This window comes from Protomyctophum parallelum (genome assembly GCF_964188405.1).
Source record: "Protomyctophum parallelum genome assembly, chromosome: 21".
Taxonomy (NCBI): domain Eukaryota; kingdom Metazoa; phylum Chordata; class Actinopteri; order Myctophiformes; family Myctophidae; genus Protomyctophum; species Protomyctophum parallelum.
The window spans coordinates 6707366-6731519 of record NC_139713.1 but is presented as its reverse complement, the minus strand read 5'-3'; the positions used below and the strand labels follow the sequence as shown (position 1 = coordinate 6731519).

Here is a 24154-nt window from a genome sequence, read left to right as displayed (position 1 = left end):
CTGCTATTTTTTGAAAAATCGAAGAACGACTGACATTTTTTAGAATCTGATCTCAGGTCAGAATGGGTCAATCAGACCAATGTGTGTCCAGTGGAAACCTCGTATGAATCTGATCTCAGGTCAGAATGGGTCAATGTGTGGTCACAGATTATTTTTTGAGAACGACTGATTTGATTCAGAAGTCATTATGTAAAATAGGCCTCAGGTCTCAATGGGTTGAGGTTTGGGTTGTCAAATAAATAAATGTGTTGTGCAGTTCTCACCGTTCCACTGTGAGCTTGTAGATCAGCTACAGTATGTCTGCTAGTTTCCTAACGATTGTGTCCAATAATCTGACACCAGGAGGTTAAACACAAGATGTAGATCATACAGAAAGCTCAAATCCCATATAAATAATAGTAACGTGAAAATAATATATTACTCATGTCAGATCTTGGCTATTGTATCTGCGTGAGTGTGTGTGTGTGTGTGTGTGTGTGTGTGGTTTCTCTGCATGAACACATAGAGGAAGTTATTGCTCAATATTACTCCACGTGCTCCTGGGTCCTATTTTTCATCGTATTACAGCGTTTTTTTAGGCGGATTCTAAAAAGGCCTAACTAAAGGTGTCAAGTGACACCAAAAGGGATTCCCATAAGACATTTTGGACAAACATGACCCCCCCCCCCCCTCTCTCATACACACACACACACACACACACACACACACACACACGTCAGTTCCTCAATGTTGAGTCTAGGGAACCCCAAGGGAACCACCAACCCCTACAGGTCTGTAACACAGAGTTATTTTACAGGGGCCTTTCTGTGTGGAGTTTGCATGTTCTCCCCGTGTCCCCTAGGGTAGATACCCTCACATGTTCTCCCCGTGTCCCCTAGGGTAGGTACCCTCACATGTTCTCCCCGTGTCCCCTATGGTAGGTACCCTCACATGTTCTCCCCGTGTCCCCTAGGGTAGGTACCCTCACATGTTCTCCCCGTTAAGGATGTGACGGTTTCCGGTTCAACCGGAACGATCCGGTTTCATCTAGTAAACCGGATTAATTTATTTAAACCGACCGAACCGTATTTTTATGTTTGCCGACGGAAGCGGTCGCAACGCTCGCCGCGGTGCTCAGGCTCACTGCTGGCTGCCTGTTGTAGCCTGCAGAGCGGCCAGCAGCCCAGCACACACACACACCAGGTGTCAGGTTTCAAGTGAATGGGGGCAGGGGGGTGGAGCTGGGTGGACCACACAGTGTTGTTTGTTTACAATAAAGTTTCAATAGTCACTGTACAATAATTTAAAACAGTTGTCATATTGCACACAATCAATTTGGTCATAGCAGCCGCCTGTAGAAACCCCTCATCTCCCGAAGCAGCAGCCCACAGTTCCCGCACCATGAGACCGCACAGCGAGAATGCTATAGCATTGCAAGAAGCTAAGGCTTAGCTGCTAAGCTAACACAACACCAGCCATGGTGGTGGTGATGTTAGCTAACTTAGCTAATAGCTTAGCGTAGCTTGCTGCTGCTTGGCAGTTCCTTCATCTCTGCCTGTAATTTCTTATTTTGTTACCCCGACACCGGCGCTGCAAAAACAGACAGATCTACAAGCTCTACAATCTCAACTCTTAAACTCCTGCTAGTCCCACTCCGCTTAACTCCAGGCTGCATGAACAGTGCTCGAGTGCCCAGTTTTCTGCCCCCTCAATGTCGCAAATCTGGGAGTCTTCAATGGCTCTTCTGCACAGCGCAGCAGTAGCTTTGCGTTATTCAAAACTAAACAGACAGCGAGACGAGCATGTCGACCGTAGCAATGAATGGAGAGACTTATTTGGAATGATTACATCCATTATTGGCCTGGAGAAAGTTACAGCCGCGCTGCCTCCTCCTCCTCCTCCCTGGCACATTATTAGCCATGTGCTATATGACGTTTTGTTTACCCTGCGACAGGGGCGAGGGGTTTCTCGTCAGCGAAAAGTCAAGCGGCCAGTGGCTTTAAACAGTAGGTACAGTTGCTCACATTTGGACTGGACACTGGACACGACAGCGATATGTTTTGGACTCTCATGGACCCTATATAGCTGGCCTGGTGCAGATGCATCACGATGCGTTGCCGTTAATTGTTTAATACAAATACAATGCTTAAATAATTGATCCCAAGTAGGCAAGAAAACACTATGGCTTGTTTCCATTTGTGTGAGCATTGAGAAATAAAGACAAATGTGTTAAATCTGTCACTTTGTTGTTCAAATTATGGTCTTTACACCGCTATGGAAAAAAACGAAAATGACTCAAGTGCGCCCTCCAGTGGCCAAAGTCGGTTTTACCGTTTCGGTCGGTTTTTTATTCAATATCGACCCGGTTTTGTAATTTTCAAACCGTCACATCCTTACTCCCCGTGTCCCCTATGGTAGGTACCCTCACATGTTCTCCCCGTGTCCCCTAGGGTAGGTACCCTCACATGTTCTCCCCGTGTCCCCTAGGGTAGGTACCCTCACATGTTCTCCCCGTGTCCCCTAGGGTAGGTACCCTCACATGTTCTCCCCGTGTCCCCTAGGGTAGGTACCCTCACATGTTCTCCCCGTGTCCCCTAGGGTAGGTACCCTCACATGTTCTCCCCGTGTCCCCTATAGGGTAGGTACCCTCACATGTTCTCCCCGTGTCCCCTAGGGTAGGTACCCTCACATGTTCTCCCCGTGTCCCCTAGGGTAGGTATACCCTCACATGTTCTCCCCGTGTCCCCTAGGGTAGGTACCCTCACATGTTCTCCCCGTGTCCCCTAGGGTAGATACCCTCACATGTTCTCCCCGTGTCCCCTATAGGGTAGGTACCCTCACATGTTCTCCCCGTGTCCCCTAGGGTAGGTACCCTCACATGTTCTCCCCGTGTCCCCTAGGGTAGATACCCTCACATGTTCTCCCCGTGTCCCCTAGGGTAGGTACCCTCACATGTTCTCCCTGTGTCCCCTAGGGTAGGTACCCTCACATGTTCTCCCCGTGTCCCCTAGGGTAGGTACCCTCACATGTTCTCCCCGTGTCCCCTATGGTAGGTACCCTCACATGTTCTCCCCGTGTCCCCTAGGGTAGGTACCCTCACATGTTCTCCCCGTGTCCCCTAGGGTAGGTACCCTCACATGTTCTCCCCGTGTCCCCTAGGGTAGGTACCCTCACATGTTCTCCCCGTGTCCCCTTGGGTAGGTACCCTCACATGTTCTCCCCGTGTCCCCTAGGGTAGGTACCCTCACATGTTCTCCCCGTGTCCCCTAGGGTAGGTACCCTCACATGTTCTCCCCGTGTCCCCTATAGGGTAGGTACCCTCACATGTACTCACCGTGTCCCCTAGGGTAGGTACCCTCACATGTTCTCCCCGTGTCCCCTAGGGTAGGTACCCTCACATGTTCTCCCCGTGTCCCCTAGGGTAGGTACCCTCACATGTTCTCCCCGTGTCCCCTAGGGTAGGTACCCTCACATGTTCTCCCCGTGTCCCCTAGGGTAGGTGCCCTCACAAAAAACATGCAGTAATCCAGGTCTCTACACTGCCTCCCCCTGGCCAGCCGGGGCGCCTGATGGAGGGGAAAGGAACTGGTTGGAATAACGTGTTCATTCCACGCGCTACGTCCAACTGAGGGAAACTCCCCCCTGTCAGGTGATAAGAAGTGGCTTGCCTTGGACTCGTGGGATAAAAATGATTAAAAAAAAACCCACACACAGTCACACACACACACACACACACACACTCACCCTGGGAGGTGGACGATGTGGAGGAGGTGTGCGGCCCAGCCTGGCTCTCACCCTGGGAGGTGGACAATGTGGAGGAGGAGGTGTGCGGCCCAGGCTGTTCTTCGTCCTCCGTACTACCGCCATACTCATCATCCTCCTTCTGCTGCGGCGGTGCTGGGGAGCTCTGTACGGCCGCTGCCTCTGTCCTGATGACACAGGAGGCCAGAAGAACAGGCTGAAACATGCACGCAACCCCCCCGACACAATATTTAACCCATTTTGACCTGAGATCAGATTCAAGAAATTATATAAAAAAATGTATCCATGTACTGTAGCTACCTGGCTTCCTCCAGTTGTTTTATGGTTTTATGGTTTTATCCATATAGCTACCTGGTTTCCTCCAGTTGTTTTATGGTTTTATGGTTTTATCCATGTAGCTACCTGGTTTCCTCAAGTTGTTTTATGGTTTTATGGTTTTATCCATGTAGCTACCTGGCTTCCTCCAGTTGTTTTATGGTTTTATGGTTTTATCCATGTAGCTACCTGGTTTCCTCCAGTTGTTTTATGGTTTTATGGTTTTATCCATGTAGCTACCTGGTTTCCTCAAGTTGTTTTATGGTTTTATCCATGTAGCTACCTGGCTTCCTCCAGTTGTTTTATGGTTTTATGGTTTTATCCATGTAGCTACCTGGTTTCCTCCAGTTGTTTTATGGTTTTATGGTTTTATCCATGTAGCTACCTGGTTTCCTCAAGTTGTTTTATGGTTTTATGGTTTTATCCATGTAGCTACCTGGTTTCCTCAAGTTGTTTTATGGTTTTATGGTTTTATCCATGTAGCTACCTGGTTTCCTCCAGTTGTTTTATGGTTTTATGGTTTTATCCATGTAGCTACCTGGTTTCCTCCAGTTGTTTTATGGTTTCCTGAAGATGGCGGATCTTCTTCTTCTTCTCGTTGAGGACCAGGAGGAAGCGAGAGTAGAGCTCTGTCTCCAGAGAGGCCTTCAGGTCCACGTAGTGCTGCAACCTGCAATGTTTATAGAGGTATGGTATTAGCCTGGTTACTAAACCAGACCGAATCAGCCGTTGGCAAAAATAAATTGCCTGCCGGCGGATTACGGTCTGGAGAGGCTCAATTGTACGCCCATTTCCTACACCAGAGAAATGGGGCGGCCAATCGGGACACGGTATGCAATATGGGCGGGCTTTGGTACAGTGACTTTCAATGCTTGAGACCTTTGACTGACAGTAGCTCTGACCAAATGTTTCAACCCGCCCCCCTGGAAATGAAATCCAAGCTGAGCCTCCCCAGACTAATATCCCGCGGTCCGTGCGATATTAGTCTGGTTTATTAACCAGGCTAGTATGGTATCTCTATCAAAATAGAGATACCATAAAGTACAAACGTACATTTCTGAACGCACCAAGTATCGCGAGACTTCCCACCGTTTCCTGTCTGGCAGCCAAATATCGCGATACTTCGGAGCCAGAAACGATACCTGCTGCTGTTTAGATCCTCAGATAAAATTATATACTGTGCACTCTGTGCACATCGAAAAGTAAGTGATTAGAAAACAACCTGTGATTCTGTTATTTTCCAGAAGTGATTACTTTTACAAAAGGTCTTAATTGTTCATGAATAATGTTTGTTATGAGCTGGTCCAACCGGCTCCATTCACTGCCATGTATTCATTGCACTTCCTGTGTGAGTTTGGCTCCCATGAAAGTGTCATGGCGCAGCCCAGTCACGTGACCACTTCACTTCCTTCTCAGAGCTTCCTTGCCTACAACCTAGGACAAATAAAGAGGATGGTGCACGGAGGCGCGGCCTATAGGCTCCTGCGGGAGGTTTGCACATGCTCAGTGGAAACAGGAACTGCGATGATGGAGTGTTCCAGCAGAGGTGATAAGCCAAATTCCAATACCCAAAATCTCGGCCACTCGCTCACTCACACTCGGTCACTCCATCATGTCAAATTATGGTGAAATTGGTGACCTGCCGAAATATGTTACCAACATGGAGGTCTTTAAATAGGTGGCCTGAATACCGCTAGGTTGAACTCTGATAATAATGAACAAACTGCAGCGATGTCTACATGATTGTCACATATTTCAGCAGGTCACCAATTTCACCGTAGCATCCACCATGCTGGAGTGAGCGAGTGTGAGTGAGCGAGTGGCCGAGATTTTGGGTATTGGAATTTGGCTATAGATAGAAAGCTCATAACTTGTGATGTAAATAATGAGATCCAGAACAGTTGAGAATTAAACAGCAGCCACCCTTCCCTTTTCAAATGTTTTGTATCATCCACAGCACTTGAATGAACAGTATCCATGTTCCTTTGTCATTTCACAAAAATAAAAGTTTGACACATGCACATGTACTAAAGAACATGGAAAATCCACAAAAGAAAATATGCAAAAACATTAAAGGTATATTCAGTGATTTCACTTAATTCAAATATCACTTATTTTTTTGTTTTGTTGTGATAATCCTCCCTACTATAGAGTGTGCTGACCATATAAAGAGTTCCTCCCTGTCCCCAGTTAACACCTGGGGGTCAAAAAACCTTAGGTTTCGTTTTTGACTCTCTATCCTGATTGGACGAAAGGCTGGGTCCCACAGCCAAAAACGAAACCTATGGTTTTTTGAGTGAAATCACTGAATATACCTTTAACATTTAGTGAATGTACTTGTCCTTTATCTTTCAGTCTGTTATACGCAACATTTTTTCCACAGTTATGAAATTGATATACTTTTTAAAATAAAAACAAAATCAACTTTGTACTATTCTCTTTTTGTGATATCCTTTGTATTATTTCAGTTCAGTGTCAGCAACTCTCATGCACCTCTAGCACCTCTGCTGGAACACTCCATCATCGCACTTCCTGTTTACACTGAGCATGTGCAAACCTCCCGCAGGAGCCTAGGCCGCGCCTCTGTGCACCATCCTTCTTATTCATTCTAGCCTACAACCAGGAAACACCTTAAACAAGAGACTCCTTCCCCAGGCCGTAGCGTAACGGTCTGGGCACCGGACTGGTGATCCAGTCGCGGTGTGCCGCGGGTTCGACTCCCGGACCCGACACGGCCTTTACCGCATGTCATCCCCCCATCTCTCTCCCGTTTCCTGTCAGCCTACTTTCTGTCCCTTAAAAAATCAATAAAAGGCGTAAGCCGCAAAAAAGAATCTTAAAAAAAAAACAAAAAACAAGAGACTCCTTCAACCTACAACCAGGAAACACCTGTAAACACCAGTGTTGATTTCGTCGACTAAAACTAAGACAAAAACTGTTCGTCGACTACCTTTTTCCACTGATGAAAACTAAATAAAAACTAGACAAAAATGTTAGGAAGGGACTAGTGGACAAGAGATCCAGTAGAAGTCATTTTACACTTGGTTGCATGCTGGAAAAAGCAGATATACAAGCTCACAACACGTCGCAGTGTAAAATCAGTCATTGCGACGGCAACATGGCCCGTCAAAATACATTTTAGCCGACTAAATCACCTGTAGATTTAGCTAAGATAGATAAGCTAAGATTTTGTAATCTATATGTGGAGGCAATGTCGTCTGTAAACCTCATATGTCCAAAACTCCTCACCTCATAAGATCTACAGGCTCAAAGAGCCTCGTTTCGAGCTTGCAGATCTGCCATTTTAACGTAGGGCGTTAATTGAAAATCACACCCATGTGAACTGAGTGGTGCAACTCCCCTCTGTACTGTACTGGCACACCCAAAATCTTCATACAGTCAATGTGTGCGTGTGTGTTAGGTTGCGCACAGGTGGTGAAAAACAACCATGCTGTTTTCGTGCACAGACCCACCCAGACAGGCACCCACCCACACCGCACCACTCAAATCATTGTGACAACCTGCGTGCATGTGTGCGTCCATGCATGCATGCGTGTAATACGTGCATGTGTGTGTGTGTGTGTGTGTGTGTTTGTAGTTACTCTGCGGTGATGCGTTGCTGCTCGGCGGTCAGTCTGTGGTTGTGTTCCTGTGTGTGTGTGTGCGTGCGTGCGTGCGTGCGTGCGTGCGTGCGTGCGTGTGTGTGTGTGTGTGTGTGTGCGTGTGTGTGTAGTTACTCTGCGGTGATGCGTTGCTGCTCGGCGTTCAGTCTGGTTGTGTTCCTGTGTGTGCGTGTGCGTGTGCGTGTGCGTGTGTGTGTGTGTGTGTGTGTGTGTGTGTGTGTGTGTGGTTACTCTGCGGTGATGCGTTGCTGCTCGGCGGTCAGTCTGTGGTTGTGTTCCTGTGTGTGTGTGTGTGTGTGTGTGTGTGTGTGTGTGTGTGTGTGTGTGTGTGTGTGTAGTAGTTACTCTGTGGTGATGCGTTGCTGCTCGGCGGTCAGTCTGTGGTTGTGCTCCTGCAGCTCCTGGTTGTGTGTGTTCAGCGTGCGTTCTCTCTCAACGCTCAGGAGAAGCAGGTCCTTCACGGCGTCCACCGGATAGGGGTCGGCTCGGAGCGTCACGGAGCCCAGACGCAACTGGGAAGGAAAACCAGGAACAACAGGAACATGAGGGGAATGTGTACAAAGGTTGGATAAGCTGTGCGCTGACCCATTTTGACCTGAGATCGGATTCTAAAAACGTCTTCTACATCCTGACAGTTTTCTGAAAAAGCTATGTTTCTATATGTCAGTCGTTCTTCGATTTCTTTCAAAAATAGCAGACCTACAAGCTCGTAGCGCGCCACTCGGTGGCGCGCTACGAGCTTGTAGGTCTGCTATTTTTTCAATAGCTAAAGCATCTTCTGCATACTGGTTCCCTTCTACACTATAGTCCCTTCCTAACATTTTGGTCTCGATTTTTAATTTGTTTGATGGAATTGTCAAACATATTGAGTCACAGTTTTAGTCATCACAGCTTAGTTTGTTTTTTATTCGGTGAAAAATAAAGTAGTCGACAAAAAAAAGCTTTTCGTCGTAGTTTTAGTCGACTAAATGAACACCGTCTGTGCTTGCTGGGGGCGTGACGAGTAAGGGAGCGTTTCATTTTATCTCCTTAACAACATTAACCCTATTTTGAGCATGACATTATAGGCATAATTATAGGCATGAATTGGAAAATGCAATTTACATTTACGAGATCGCACGACACCATCTAACAAGATGTACGAGGCTGTGATGTGTTGGGAGCTCGCAGAATGGCTATTCTTTTGCTTTTCATTGTACGAAGAAGTTTAAACAAGTTCTTAAGTGGGTAACTTCATTGTACAAATGGAGGAGGCTACAATTAAATGCCGTCCCTCCCCACCCCCCCTCCCCTCCCCTCCCCCCCCCCCCACACACACACACACACACCCTCCCCCCCCCCCCCTTCCTCTTCCTTAGACCTTGTCTGACCTGCGGCTGCAGGACACGCAGCCAGACACAAAGGGCCTCTTGTCCCCCCCAAACGTCCAGTGTTTGCCTCTTGCCAGTTTTCCACACAGAGATAGTGGCCTGTTGCTGCTGCTGCTGCTGCTGCTTATAGTATAGTGTCACCAGCAGCACTAGAGCTGAGCTCCATCCATACAGCTGTGTTGTGTGAACTCCCCCAAATAACTGACCCCTGCTCAGTGGAGGAACGCAGCGACGCAGGGCCAAGTCTGTACGCAGCTGTGCAGGAAAAATAAAAATAAATGGTGCAGAGCGAAGCATTCTTTCACAGTGTGTACTGTATGTACACTTAGTACAGTATGGTGCTATATACTGCTTAATCAGACCAGTGTGTGTGTCCAGTGGAAACCTCGTATTAATCTGATCTCAGGTCAGAATGGGTTAAGGACACGGGTAGCATTGCCAACTATACAGTCTCTCTCTCTCTCTCTCTCTCTCTCTCGGCCGTCCTCAGATGAGCCCTCCAGTCGTCCCGGTTCTCCTCCATACATCTGGCCCATAGCTCGTTGGTGCTCTGCGCTCCTGCGTCTTTCCTGAGTATACATCCACATATGTTAGTGTGGGACGTCCTTGTTGGGTTGTGAGTGAGCGGTGCCCGCGTGTGTTGGTTCCACACTTCCCACAGCACTAACTTTGTGGCTGGCAGCTCTTGCTGCCAGTGGTGTCTTTTATTTGGCAGTGTCCTTCCTGCCAGTCTCATTCTCCTGGCTGCTATTTTCTGGCTCACCCGCCTTGGGCATTCCATCGTATAGATTCATGGGGGTAACATGTGTGTAGTATCCTTGCTGATGTGAATTAGAGCACGCAACATTCTGGTGTATAGCACATGTCCGTCTAGCCCATTCTGACCGGGCACCCATTTTGGTGTTGGCATCATGTTATGCTTTAGCTATTTAAAAATAGCAGATCTACAAGCTCATATCGCGCCACCGAGTGGCGCGATACGAGCTTGTAGGTCTGCTATTTTTTTTTAAATCGAAGAACGACTGACATTTTTAGAATCTGATCTCAGGTCAGAATGGGTTCATCAGACCAGTGTGTGTCCGGCGGAAACCTGGTATGAATCTGATCTCAGGTCAGAATGGGCTAGAGACTTCTGCAGGCTTGGCTTCACTGGGCCCAGCATTCACTGCCGTATATATGAGAACAGACTCTACCGTATAGCGTAGAAGAACAGCACCTGGAATTTAACTGGGCGGTTTTAAGCATGGTGTTTTAAGCAGTATTACATTATGTTATACTTTAGCTATTGAAAAATAGCAGATCTACAAGCTCATATGAGCGTGTATGTATTTGTCTGCTATTTTAGAAAAATCGTGAAAATGTGGCGCAAATCTTTGAATGTATATTCTTTCAGAGTGAACGTTTTTAACTCAAATCTTTGCTTCTGAGGGGTTCCTGGGAAAAACATATTTTCAGATGGGGGTCGGTGGCCAATTACATATAGTTGTAGGGGTCCTTGACATGAAATATGGAGCACCACTGATAATAGAAACATGAAGCATTAAGGCTCCACTTGGTTCCATGGTTGGTTCCCGGGGACCACACTTTGGCCCCTTTTCCACCAAATAATAACGTTGGTTTTAGAACTGGTCCCGTTGCGTTCTCATTTGTCGTCGAGCCTTACACGAAGGCGCACATTGAACGCGTAGCAGAGTAGTTTCCAGTGAGCCAATAATTATGAACAATATCAGCTCCCTGACTCTGTTTGAGCCCAATGGAGCAGAGCCTTCATTAGTATCATCATTGGTAACACCTGTGTGAAGAAAGAGGCCGCTCAATTGTTTTTGCAGCATGGCTGCTGCTGCTGCGCAAAGCCCATTCTGACCTGAGATCAGATTCTAAAAATGTCTTCTACATCCTGACAGTGTTTCTGAAAAAGCCATGTTTCTATGTCAGTCGTTCTTTGATTTTTTAAAAATAGCAGACCTACAAGCTCGTAGCGCGCCACTCGGGTGGCGCGCTACGAGCTTGTAGATCTGCTATTTTTCAATAGCTAAAGCATAACATAATGCTAGCACCAAAAGGGGTTCCCGCCCAATATGGGATAGAGCCGATTTCTAATCAACAACAGAGTCACTATTATTATATATGGATCATGGTATATCTCACCGATATTTGGAGCTACATCAGGGCCCAAAACCACTGCCAAAAAGTGTCATTTTGCTTCATGACCCATTTTGTATTCATCACAACAATAAAGCTATTTTCAAAAAACTTTCGAATATTTCTTATTTTTAAAAACCTGCCCAAACATATTAGGGAGAGAGCAGCAGGTTCAGAGAGTCTTTAACCCATTTAGACCAGAGGACGAAATTAAAAAAAAAGGTCTTCTAAATCCTGAAAGTTTTCAGAAATACCTCCTACTGTATGTTTCTGCATCAGTGGTGCTCAATATTTCATGTCAAGGACCACAAAAATGATCTGTATTTGGCCACGACCCCCCCCCCCCCCCCCATCTGAAAATATGTTGTTCCAGGGACCTCCCAGAAGCAAAGATTTGAGTTAAAAAACGTTCACTGTGAAAAAATAAATATTCAAAAGATTTTTCAAAAAATAGCAGACCTACAAGGCACAAGCTTGTAGATCTGCTATTTTTCAATAGCTAAAGTATAACATAATGCTTTAACCCATTTTGGGCGGGAACCCCTTTTGGCGTTAGCATTATGTTATGCTTTAGCTATTGAAAAATAGCTCATAGTGCGCCACCAATTGCGGCGCTACGAGCTTGTAGGTCTGCTTTTGAAGAATCGTGAAAAGTGACATGAAAGTGTTTGAGAACGACTGACATAGAAACATAGCTTTTTCAGAAAACTGTCAGGATGTAGAAGACATTTTTTAGAATCTGATCTCAGGTCAAAATGGGTTAAAACACCAAAAGGGGGTTCCCGCCCAGAATGGGTTAAACTCAGGAGTGGATGGAGGTTTTGCGAGAGGAGGAGACGGTAAACAGCAGCGCCGCGGTATGCTAACCACGTCGGGTAACACCTGCTAGCGTGTGAGCGTCTCGCTTGGCGGAGGCTATTGATTTGAACTGTAAAGAGAGTGGTGGGACGCGGGGCTGCTATTACAGGACCAAAATGAGCAGGCATTAGGCCGCTGGAAAGACCTCTCATTATGACTCATAACATTATGACGGATCCATTTACTGTGTGTCTGTAACGTTATGTTGAGCAAGAGAAAACCCCGGGTAGCGTAGATGGGGGTAGGGCAACCTCCGCCGTCCGCGCCGCTCCGCTTGAATACACGCCCCAACGGAGTTCCGTAAAAAATAAATCTGAAAGTTTTCAGTCTTCCTTTTTTTTTTAAGACACAGAGATCTATTCAGTTCCTCTTTGCTGTTTGTTACACACTCACTTGGCTTTCCATTCTGTCATTGTTTCCATGGTGACAGAACACATGTTTTGTGGATGCTTCTTTGCGTGTGTGTGTGTGTGTGACGTGTGTGTGTGTGTGTGTGTGTGTGTCTGTGTGAGTGTGTGTGTTCCTGTGACTACAGGTCACATCTGAGGCACTCCTTTTGCTAAATAACTCACTTTTTCTCCACTTCCATAGTGATCAGAAATAAATAATACCACCTCCTCCTCCTCCTCCTCCCAAGGTCCACCGAGCTGTCACCATTACGATTACGACATTTTTGTTTTTAACTTGACGATTGATTGACACTCAAATAACTGCGATTAACGATTTAATTGGCCAGTTAATATATATGATTATTTTGAGGGGGTCACTGCCTGAAAAGGTCAAGAACCACGGTACACATTCCCCTTCTACTGCGGATTGTGGAAAATTCATACAGTTGGGCCGTGTGTCTCTCTCTCTCTCATTGCTTAAGCATCAGTGAATAGACAATAGGGCAACAACAGCGTCGTCCAAAAATAAAGTTGAAACAAATGTCCCCTAACACCGTATTAAAATAGAACAAACAGTAAATCATGATTGCACAGCTGGAGAGCAGTCCGATGGCTGATGATAGTAGAACAATTCAATAACAGCCTTCGACAACCACAACAATGCTGCCTTGTCTGTTCTTTGGCCGCGCACCAAAGCTCAGTGTGTGTGAGAACTAGGCGTTAGGGATCCGCTTCCAGGATTTTAACCCATTCTGACCTGAGATCAGATTCATACGAGGTTTCCACTAGGACACACACTGGTCTGATTAACCCATTCTGACCTGAGATCAGATTCTAAAAATGTCAGTCGTTCTTCGATATTTAAAAAAAATAGCAGACCTACAAGCTCGTATCGCGCCACTCGGTGGCGCGATATGAGCTTGTAGATCTGCTATTTTTAAATAGCTAAAGCACGACATGATGCCGACACCAAAATGGGTGCCCGTTCAGAATGGGTTAACCCATTTTGGTCCGGAACCCCTTTTGGTTGTTAGCATTATGTTATGCTTTTAGCTATTGAAAATGAGCAGATCTACAAGCTCGTAGCTTGTAGGTCTGCTATTTATTTATTTTTATCGTGAAAATGTGCCTGAAATCTTTGAATAAATATTCTTCTTTTTTTATGTTCTTAACTAAAATCTTTGCTACTGGGAGGGTCCCTGTAACAACATATTTTCAAACGGGGGTTGGCGGCATATTACATATATCGTTTGGGGGTCCTTGACGTGAAAATGTTTGAGAACGACTGACACAGAAAACTGTCATGATTTAGAAGACATTTGTAGAATCGAACTTAGGTCTAAATTGGTTAAAATAGGGGCGGTGCACGATTATGAAATTATGAACCGATCTCTCGGTTAATTTGCAGGGTCATATCTATACCGATATACCGATTCCGACCCATTCCGATGTTATACAGACTGAGAACCACAATGGAAACAAGCCTATAGGCCCTATAGGGGCTTGGCCCAAAGTGTTATTAAAGTATTCAATCAATCAATCAATATACTCTTTTTCTGTGTAGGTACCCTACCCTAGGGGACACAGGGAGAACATGTGAGGGTACCTACCCTAGGGGACACGGGGAGAACATGTGAGGGTACCTACCCTAGGGGACACGGGGAGAACATGTGAGGGTACCTACCCTAGGGGACACGGGGAGAACATGTGAGGGTACCTACCCTAGGGGACACGGGGAGAACATGTGAGGGTACCTACCCTAGGGGACACGGGGAGAACATGTGAGGGTACCTACCCTAGGGGACACGGGGAGAACATGTGAGGGTACCTACCCTAGGGGACACGGGGAGAACATGTGAGGGTACCTACCCTAGGGGACACGGGGAGAACATGTGAGGGTACCTAGTACCCTAGGGGACACGGGGAGAACATGTGAGGGTATCTACCCTAGGGGACACGGGGAGAACATGTGAGGGTACCTACCCTAGGGGACACGGGGAGAACATGTGAGGGTATCTACCCTAGGGGACACGGGGAGAACATGTGAGGGTATCTACCCTAGGGGACACGGGGAGAACATGTGAGGGTACCTACCCTAGGGGACACGGGGAGAACATGTGAGGGTACCTACCCTAGGGGACACAGGGAGAACATGTGAGGGTACCTACCCTAGGGGACACAGGGAGAACATGTGAGGGTACCTACCCTAGGGGACACGGGGAGAACATGTGAGGGTATCTACCCTAGGGGACACGGGGAGAACATGTAAGGGTATCTACCCTAGGGGACACGGGGAGAACATGTGAGGGTACCTACCCTAGGGGACACGGGGAGAACATGTGAGGGTATCTACCCTAGGGGACACGGGGAGAACATGTGAGGGTACCTACCCTAGGGGACACGGGGAGAACATGTGAGGGTACCTACCCTAGGGGACACGGGGAGAACATGTGAGGGTACCTACCCTAGGGGACACGGGGAGAACATGTGAGGGTATCTACCCTAGGGGACACGGGGAGGACATGTGAGGGTATCTACCCTAGGGGACACGGGGAGAACATGTGAGGGTACCTACCCTAGGGGACACGGGGAGAACATGTGAGGGTATCTACCCTAGGGGACACGGGGAGAACATGTGAGGGTGAGAGAGAACACTCCCTCAGTGTCCTCAGGTGAACTCACAGAGAACGGATTGTTGTGGCCACTGAGAGAGTTTCACATCACGTGCCCCCCGGCCCAGTGTCAGCACCGTGTGGTGGGCCAATCATTCCCCAGAACTATATTTGTACTGAACATAAATGTGTGTCTGATTGCAGTTATATCCATGTGGCAAGTTCTAAAATGGTGGCTTCACGCCGCGCTACTTACTGCGGATGCATCGTTTGACTGTCACTGAGGAGTCTGAGGAAATGGTGATGTCTTTATGGACAACGAGGATAAAGTAGTAATGAAAACCATTCCTTTGATCAGGGCCAGTACACACACACACACACACACACACACACACACACACACACACACACACACACACACACACACACACACACACACACACACACACACACACACACACACACACACACACACACACACACACACACACACACACACACACACACAAATTCTTCCAATCAGGTTACATAATTAATAATAATGAATTGCACTTTTATAGTGCTTTTCCAAGTGCTCAAAGCGCTTTAAAGCGGTTCATTCATTCATACATTGGGAGGTGATGGTTCATTCATTCATTGGGAGGTGAAGCGGCGAACAGTCGACGCCAGCGTCCTCACTTCCCACATTCACACACCAATGGTGGCTATAAGCTCACACCGACCGACTCATTGGAGGCAATGTGGGGTTCAGTGTCTTGCCCAAAGGACACTTCGACATGTGGACAGGAGGAGGAGCCGGGATTCGAACCTCCGACCCAGGGATCATTGGACGACCTGCTCTACCTCCTGAGCCACAGCCGCCCGACAGTACAGATCTGGAAAGTAGACTATTAATGATTCTGAACAATATTGTTGTTAATACAGACTCGGCTTGAATTGGGCCGGACCCGGTACTCAACCGTAAAGGCTAGGCCTAGTACCGGACCGGTTGCCTTAATGTGTACGAATGTCTCCACAAACATACAGTAGTGGAATTCTTTATTCATTCATTATTATTACAAATAAGAGCTTGTAGAAATAAAGGGGAACTATACGGTATGTTGAAATGTTTACTCATAGAGAATATTCACACACACGCACAGTCGAGCGCGCACACACACACACACACACACACACACACACACACACACACACACACGTTCTGACGGTGACATGTATGAATCACAGAATATTCATTCACACACCCTGTGCTGCGAATGAGTCAAATTTCCTGTTAATTCTGCGATTGCGACCTCTGAAAAATGGATCACTGCAAAATCCCAGATGTTGCAAGTACTGTAAAAGTGTTGCAAAGGTCAGGGAGGACCGATGCAGCCCAGGCACCACTTCATGACGCAGGGGAGAGAACAGAGACTCTCTCACTGACCCAGGGTCAGGTTGTGTAATCACAAACCTTACTGGAACATGTACTCCGTAGGAGAGAACAGAGACTCTCTCACTGACCCAGGGTCAGGTTGTGTAATCACAAACCTTACTGGAACATGTACTCCATAGGAGAGAACAGAGACTCTCTCGCTGACCCAGGGTCAGGTTGTGTAATCACAAACCTCACTGGAACATGTACTCCATAGGAGAGAACAGAGACTCGCTCACTGACCCAGGGTCAGGTTGTGTAATAACACACGTTACTGGAACATGTACTCCATAAATCAAAACTGACAATATTATGTCTAAATGTTGGATTGGATTGGATGTTGGATTGGAAGTCTGCAGCTGTGATTGTATTTATGAAAATGTCAATCCGCTCGTTTACAGAGTTAGACTGACAGGCAAAACCTCATATGCCTAGAAATGGTGTAAGATTATTCTATGAAACTAAGGAACTACTAACTACTAAGTAACTACTGTAGGTGAGTGTATAGACGCTGCCGTTCGCAAACCTCCCATCTCTGTTTTTCAACCTTTTTTCATTTATTTTATCCCATTCTGACCGGGCACCCATTTTGGTGTTGGCATCATGTTATGCTTTAGCTATTGAAAAATAGCAGATCTACAAGCTCATATCGCGCCACCGAGTGGCGCGATACGAGCTTGTAGGTCTGCTATTTTTTGAAAAATCGAAGAACGACTGACATTTTTTTAAATCTGATCTCAGGTCAGAATGGGTTAATCAGACCAGTGTGTGTCCAGTGGAAACCTGGTATGAATCTGATCTCAGGTCAGAATGGGTTCATCAGACCAGTGTGTGTCCAGTGGAAACCTTGTGTGAATCTGATCTCAGGTCAGAATGGGTTATACACCAGCTCTATAGAGCGTCGCAGTCCCGTCCCCTCGAGAGACCCGGAAAAGAAATCCCCGTTTAGACTTTTCAGAAAGTATTTATTTAAAAGACGTTTACGCCGCCGACAAAGCCAACTCTGACAAATCATGACAATAAAAAACACAATGTTTTGGGCCAAACGAAGAATTAGAAAGTAGGAAAAAAAACTGGTTACAACACAATTTTTGTTGTTTTTCTTCTTTGTAATTATTTGTTTGGTCCAAAATATTGTATTTGTTGTCATGATTTGTCACGACTCGAGTTGGCTTCGTACGACGCTTAAAAGGTCCTTGAATATGGGATAAATGCATTGGGATTCATTTCCTGGGCCTGGCGTCGTCATGAAAGGGGACTGCGACGCTCTATTGAACACCTTTTACGTCTGCGTGTGTGTTTTACAAATACTGAACCAATGAAAAGTATTTTAAAAAAACTACGGATGTCCCGATCACGTTTATTTTGCTCGCGATCCGATTGCGATCATTTGATTTTGAGATAACACTTATCAAAATAGCAAATATCCTAATGTATGTCACCCTAGTCTAGTCTAGTCTGTTGTTTTGCCTTTCAATTATTGAAAGGCAAAATGTGACTATCCTACTTTTATTGACATTTTTAGAATCTGATCTCAGGTCAAAATGGGTGAATGTGTCTATGTGTGGGTGGTGTGTTTTGCGCTGTATGTACTGTATGTGTGTGTGTGCGTGCGTGCTTGTGTGTGAGTCCACATACCGACATGTCTTTCTCCACCTTCTCGTAGTACAGCGTCATCTTGCCGGAGTGGAGGCTGTCGTCGCGTTGAGCAGTCAGGGTGAAGCTGTACTGTGTAGTGGAGGAGGAGGAGGAGGTGGAGGTGGTGTCTGCAGACGTCAGAGCCTGCTGCAGGTCCTGGATGTAGCGTTCCTTCTCCATCTCCAGCTCCTCCGCCTCCGCCCGAATAACGGCCTCGCTCACTGGGAACACAACACACAACGGAACACGCACACGCACACAGACACAGACACACACACACACACACACACACACACACACACACACACAGACACAAACACAAAACTGAAGAGACACACAAAACTGACGCAGAAGACAAAACTACCATAATAGGGAGTTTCAGTTTCCCCCAACAGTGGCTCGTCGGTCGGGAGTCGGGGTCCATGTTTGGGTCGCAGACCAATTTGTATTGGGTCACGAGTAAATATACTTCCTACATTTAGTTTTTAATATAATTACTATTTCAAAAGATGTTCCCAAAAATGTCCACCAAAAAAGTTGCATTTCGGAAAACAATTTCATAAATATATATATTTTTTTTTTATCTAAGAAAATCCATGAATTAGAAAAAAAAAAAAAAAGAAGTGGTTCTAGATCTGCTATTTTCACTAGTTTGGGTCCCAGGCGGAGACATCATCATTTCTCTTCTGCTGCACCCGTGGGTGGCTCTCAACGAAAATAGCCGATCGCAGACGCATTGTGAGCTTGTACAGTAGATCGGCTATTTTCGGGACACACAGCCAATTATAAAAAAGGCATCACAACGCCATCAAGGCCCCTAAACATTAACCCATTCTGACCGGGCACCCATTTTAGTGTTGGCATCATGTTATGCTTTAGCTATTGGAAAATAGCAGATCTACAAGCTCATATCGCGCCACCGAGTGGCGCGCTATGAGCTTGTAGGTCTGCTATTTTTGAAAAATCGAAGACATTTTTAGAATCTGATCTCAGGTCAGAATGGGTTAATAATGAAACTGTCAGGATGTAATAGACATTTTTAGAATCTGATCTCAGGTCAGAATGGGTTAATCAGACCAGTGTGTGTCCAGTGGAAACCTCGTATGAATCTGATCTCAGGTCAGAATGGGTTAGGGCAGATTCACACTATGGTCCCGGCCAGGTGCACACTCGGGACCACTTGGCAGATGTGGTCGTGTGAATCAAGGCCAATGTGAATCATGGCCAGCGGGGACCAGGCAACCGTATTGGCGAGCGATTGGTGCAGGCAATGAGGAGATACGCCGGTGTTTCTGACATTCATTCATTCATTCATTGTTAGAATTATAGTATGATGATAAAGACTAATGACCAAAACATTTAATCAAAATTTGGTGAATAAATAAAGTGGCTTTACCTTTTCCTCTCCAAGCGTTCAGCCCGTCTGTCAGTAGCATCCGGAAGGAACATCTGGAGGGGTCGAACATCTCTGACTTCCAATCCACGCGCAGGAAGTAGGTCTCCTGGGAATCGCCTCCCACATTGACGTGGATTTGTTTGACTGTCGCCTGCATCGCTGTAAATCAACAATGTGTTAGAATCATCTTATATCACAACAAAATACAAAAAAACATAAGTTCTGTTGATTGAGGAAGATGCCATGTTGGAACTAAATTTTTTTTTGCAGATAACTCCAGAAAACATTGTCGTCCTTTTTTGCCACAGATATTTTATCTGCAACATATAGGCTACAGGTTGGTAGATAGATAAGTATTATTTCTGGAATGGTGTCAAATTAACAGTGCAGACCTGAGAGCAGGTCAAAGCAAAGCTAGGGAGAAATATAAATAGTTCCGAAATAAGTCTTGGAACTTTGTTGTGTTTATCCTCAAACTGCTGTAAACGGCCCAGGCCGTAGCGTAACGGTCTGGGCACCGGACTGGTGATCCAGTCGCGGTGTGCCGCGGGTTCGACTCCCGGACCCGACACGGCCTTTACCGCATGTCATCCCCCCATCTCTCTCCCGTTTCCTGTCAGCCTACTTTCTATCCCTTAAAAAATCAATAAAGGCGTAAGCCGCAAAATAATATCTTAAAAAAAAAAAAAAAAAAACTGCTGTAAACGTGGGTCTCATTGTATTTAAACTAAACTAAAGCTTCAGTGCCAAAGAGTCACAGTATTTGATTAAATGGACAGAAGCAAAGATTTGAGTTAAAAACATTCGGTATGAAAGAATATACTGTATATTCCAAGATTTGTGCCACATTTTCACAATTAAAAAAAAATAGCAGATCACTTATAGCTCATAGCGCAGTAAATATGCTATTTTTCAATAGCTAAAGTATAACATAATGCTTAAAACACCAAAAGGGGTTCCCGTCCAGAATGGATTAATGGACAAGAGAGATTAAAAACAAATAAGACAACATTTGCGTTGGGAAAACATGGTACAATGACGGTGCAGACCTCCCTGTTGTAACCAAAAAGGAAAGGAAAGGTACTATGTTTACCCAGGGTAACTGGACTAAGGAAAGGAAAGGTACTATGTTTACCCAGGGTAACTGGACTAAGGAAAGGAAAGGTACTATGTTTACCCAGGGTAACTGGACTAAGCTCAAGAACTTGTTTACAGCCAGGCCCTGCTCATAGAACATTTCAACCCTAACCCTAACCCTCAATGCCTTGTCCAAGGGCACTTCAGCTGTGGTAATTTTAACGTGCCGGTCCGGGGATACGAACTAGCGACCTTCCGATATCAAGACCGCTCCGCAAACCGTTCGGCCACCGCTGCCTTCCATCTACTGTACATGTCTACACTAAACCATCTACATGTCTACAGTACATGTGGCAGTGTCCTTGGGCAAGACACTGAACCCCACGTTGCCTCCAATGAGTCGGTCGGTGTGAGCTCGCCACCATTGGTGTGTGAATGTGGGAACAAGTGAGGACGCCGGGGTCGACTGTTCGCCGCTTCACCTCCCAATGTATGAATGAATGAACCATTGTAAAGCACTTTGAGCACTTGGAAAGGCGCTATAAAAATGCAATTCACTTGTTCATTATTACTCAAGCCGATGACAGTCCAAGTGGATCCCTTTCACCTAGAGATGTACCAATAACATTGTTTTCTCTTCCCAACACCGTTACTTTCCCATTCCCATCGGTACCAATCCAATATCAGCGAGCAATAAAAACAAAAGCTATGAGAGTGGTTCTCAAAGTGGAGTCCAGGGACCCTCAGGGTTATTAAGGTTAGAGGTGGTTAGAAATGGACCCTTCCAAGTCCATAAGTTATCGGGGCCTTGAAATAAATACAAATAAATAAATAAATATGTTTGAGGACCACTGATATAGGATTTTTTTTTTTTTAATCCATTAATAATTGTTAATGTGCGAGAGTATAAAACACTAGTACAACATAAACTGAAGCATTCAAAATATGACTGTAAATGACATAATTATCATCCTGTGATAAATGAAGTGGTAACTATCATAGTGGCATAGACTGGAATACTCAGCAATTCAGTCTTAACCCATTCTGACCTGAGATCAGATTCTATAAATGTCTTCTACATCCCGACAGTTTTCTGAAAAAGCTATGTTTCTATGTCAGTCGTTCTTCGATTATTCAAAAATAGCAGACCTACAAGCTCGTAGTGCGCCACTCGGTGGCGCGCTACTAGAGTATAGGAACCAACCTTTCGGCAGATGCAACTGCCTTCTTCAGGGTATCAGTTGCAGTTGCATCTGCCGACACGTTGGTTCCTACTCTGCATCCTAATAAATAAACGTTGGTTCCTACTCTGCATCCTAATAAATAAACGTTGGTTCCTACTCTGCATCCTAATAAATAAACGTTGGTTCCTACTCTGCATCCTAATAAATAAACGTTGGTTCCTACTCTGCATCCTAATAAATAAACGTTGGTTCCTACTCTGCATCCTAATAAATAAACGTTAGTTCCTACTCTGCATCCTAATAAATAAACGTTGGTTCCTACTCTGCATCCTAATAAATAAACGTTGGTTCCTACTCTGCATCCTAATAAATAAACGTTGGTTCCTACTCTGCATCCTAATAAATAAACGTTGGTTCCTACTCTGCATCCTAATAAATAAACGTTAGTTCCTACTCTGCATCCTAATAAATAAACGTTGGTTCCTACTCTGCATCCTAATAAATAAACGTTGGTTCCTACTCTGCATCCTAATAAATAAACGTTGGTTCCTACTCTGCATCCTAATAAATAAACGTTGGTTCCTACTCTGCATCCTAATAAATAAACGTTGGTTCCTACTCTGCATCCTAATAAATAAACGTTGGTTCCTACTCTGCATCCTAATAAATAAACGTTGGTTCCTACTCTGCATCCTAATAAATAAACGTTGGTTCCTACTCTGCATCCTAATAAATAAACGTTGGTTCCTACTCTGCATCCTAATAAATAAACGTTGGTTCCTACTCTGCATCCTAATAAATAAACGTTAGTTCCTACTCTGCATCCTAATAAATAAACGTTGGTTCCTACTCTGCATCCTAATAAATAAACGTTGGTTCCTACTCTGCATCCTAATAAATAAACGTTGGTTCCTACTCTGCATCCTAATAAATAAACGTTGGTTCCTACTCTGCATCCTAATAAATAAACGATGGTTCCTACTCTGCATCCTAATAAATAAACGTTGGTTCCTACTCTGCATCCTAATAAATAAACGTTGGTTCCTACTCTGCATCCTAATAAATAAACGTTAGTTCCTACTCTGCATCCTAATAAATAAACGTCGGTTCCTACTCTGCATCCTAATAAATAAACGTTGGTTCCTACTCTGCATCCTAATAAATAAACGTTGGTTCCTACTCTGCATCCTAATAAATAAACGTTGGTTCCTACTCTGCATCCTAATAAATAAACGTTGGTTCCTACTCTGCATCCTAATAAATAAACGTTGGTTCCTACTCTGCATCCTAATAAATAAACGTTGGTTCCTACTCTGCATCCTAATAAATAAACGTTGGTTCCTACTCTGCATCCTAATAAATAAACGTTGGTTCCTACTCTGCATCCTAATAAATAAACGTTGGTTCCTACTCTGCATCCTAATAAATAAACGTTGGTTCCTACTCTGCATCCTAATAAATAAACGTTGGTTCCTACTCTGCATCCTAATAAATAAACGTTGGTTCCTACTCTGCATCCTAATAAATAAACGTTGGTTCCTACTCTGCATCCTAATAAATAAACGTTGGTTCCTACTCTGCATCCTAATAAAAAAACGTTGGTTCCTACTCTGCATCCTAATAAAAAAACGTTGGTTCCTACTCTGCATCCTAATAAATAAACGTCGGTTCCTACTCTGCATCCTAATAAATAAACGTTGGTTCCTACTCTGCATCCTAATAAATAAACGATGGTTCCTACTCTGCATCCTAATAAATAAACGATGGTTCCTACTCTGCATCCTAATAAATAAACGTTGGTTCCTACTCTGCATCCTAATAAATAAACGTTGGTTCCTACTCTGCATCCTAATAAATAAACGTTGGTTCCTACTCTGCATCCTAATAAATAAACGTTAGTTCCTACTCTGCATCCTAATAAATAAACGTTGGTTCCTACTCTGCATCCTAATAAATAAACGTTGGTTCCTACTCTGCATCCTAATAAATAAACGTTGGTTCCTACTCTGCATCCTAATAAATAAACGTTGGTTCCTACTCTGCATCCTAATAAATAAACGTTGGTTCCTACTCTGCATCCTAATAAATAAACGTTGGTTCCTACTCTGCATCCTAATAAATAAACGTTGGTTCCTACTCTGCATCCTAATAAATAAACGTTGGTTCCTACTCTGCATCCTAATAAATAAACGTTGGTTCCTACTCTGCATCCTAATAAATAAACGTTGGTTCCTACTCTGCATCCTAATAAATAAACGTTGGTTCCTACTCTGCATCCTAATAAATAAACGTTGGTTCCTACTCTGCATCCTAATGAATAAACGTTGGTTCCTACTCTGCATCCTAATAAATAAACGTTGGTTCCTACTCTGCATCCTAATAAATAAACGTTGGT

At 45.0% G+C, this 24154-nt stretch overlaps 1 protein-coding gene across 3 annotated transcripts in view; it reads right to left on the bottom strand.

Moving 5' to 3' along the window:
• xrcc4 (X-ray repair complementing defective repair in Chinese hamster cells 4) overlaps positions 1–24154 on the bottom strand; it is a 61155-nt gene that overhangs the window by 29934 nt on the left and 7067 nt on the right. For 2 of the 3 annotated variants that reach the window (XM_083794211.1, XM_083794212.1), the window contains exons 2-6: positions 19499–19657; positions 18103–18323; positions 8025–8191; positions 4595–4726; positions 3724–3908 (exon numbers count right to left, since the gene is read on the bottom strand). In XM_083794211.1, coding sequence (XP_083650337.1) covers positions 3724–3908; positions 4595–4726; positions 8025–8191; positions 18103–18323; positions 19499–19655 — 862 coding nt within the window. In that variant the 5' untranslated portion in view covers positions 19656–19657. The remainder of the gene's footprint in view (positions 1–3723; positions 3909–4594; positions 4727–8024; positions 8192–18102; positions 18324–19498; positions 19658–24154) is intronic. The other variant, XM_083794213.1, reaches the window with a different exon arrangement.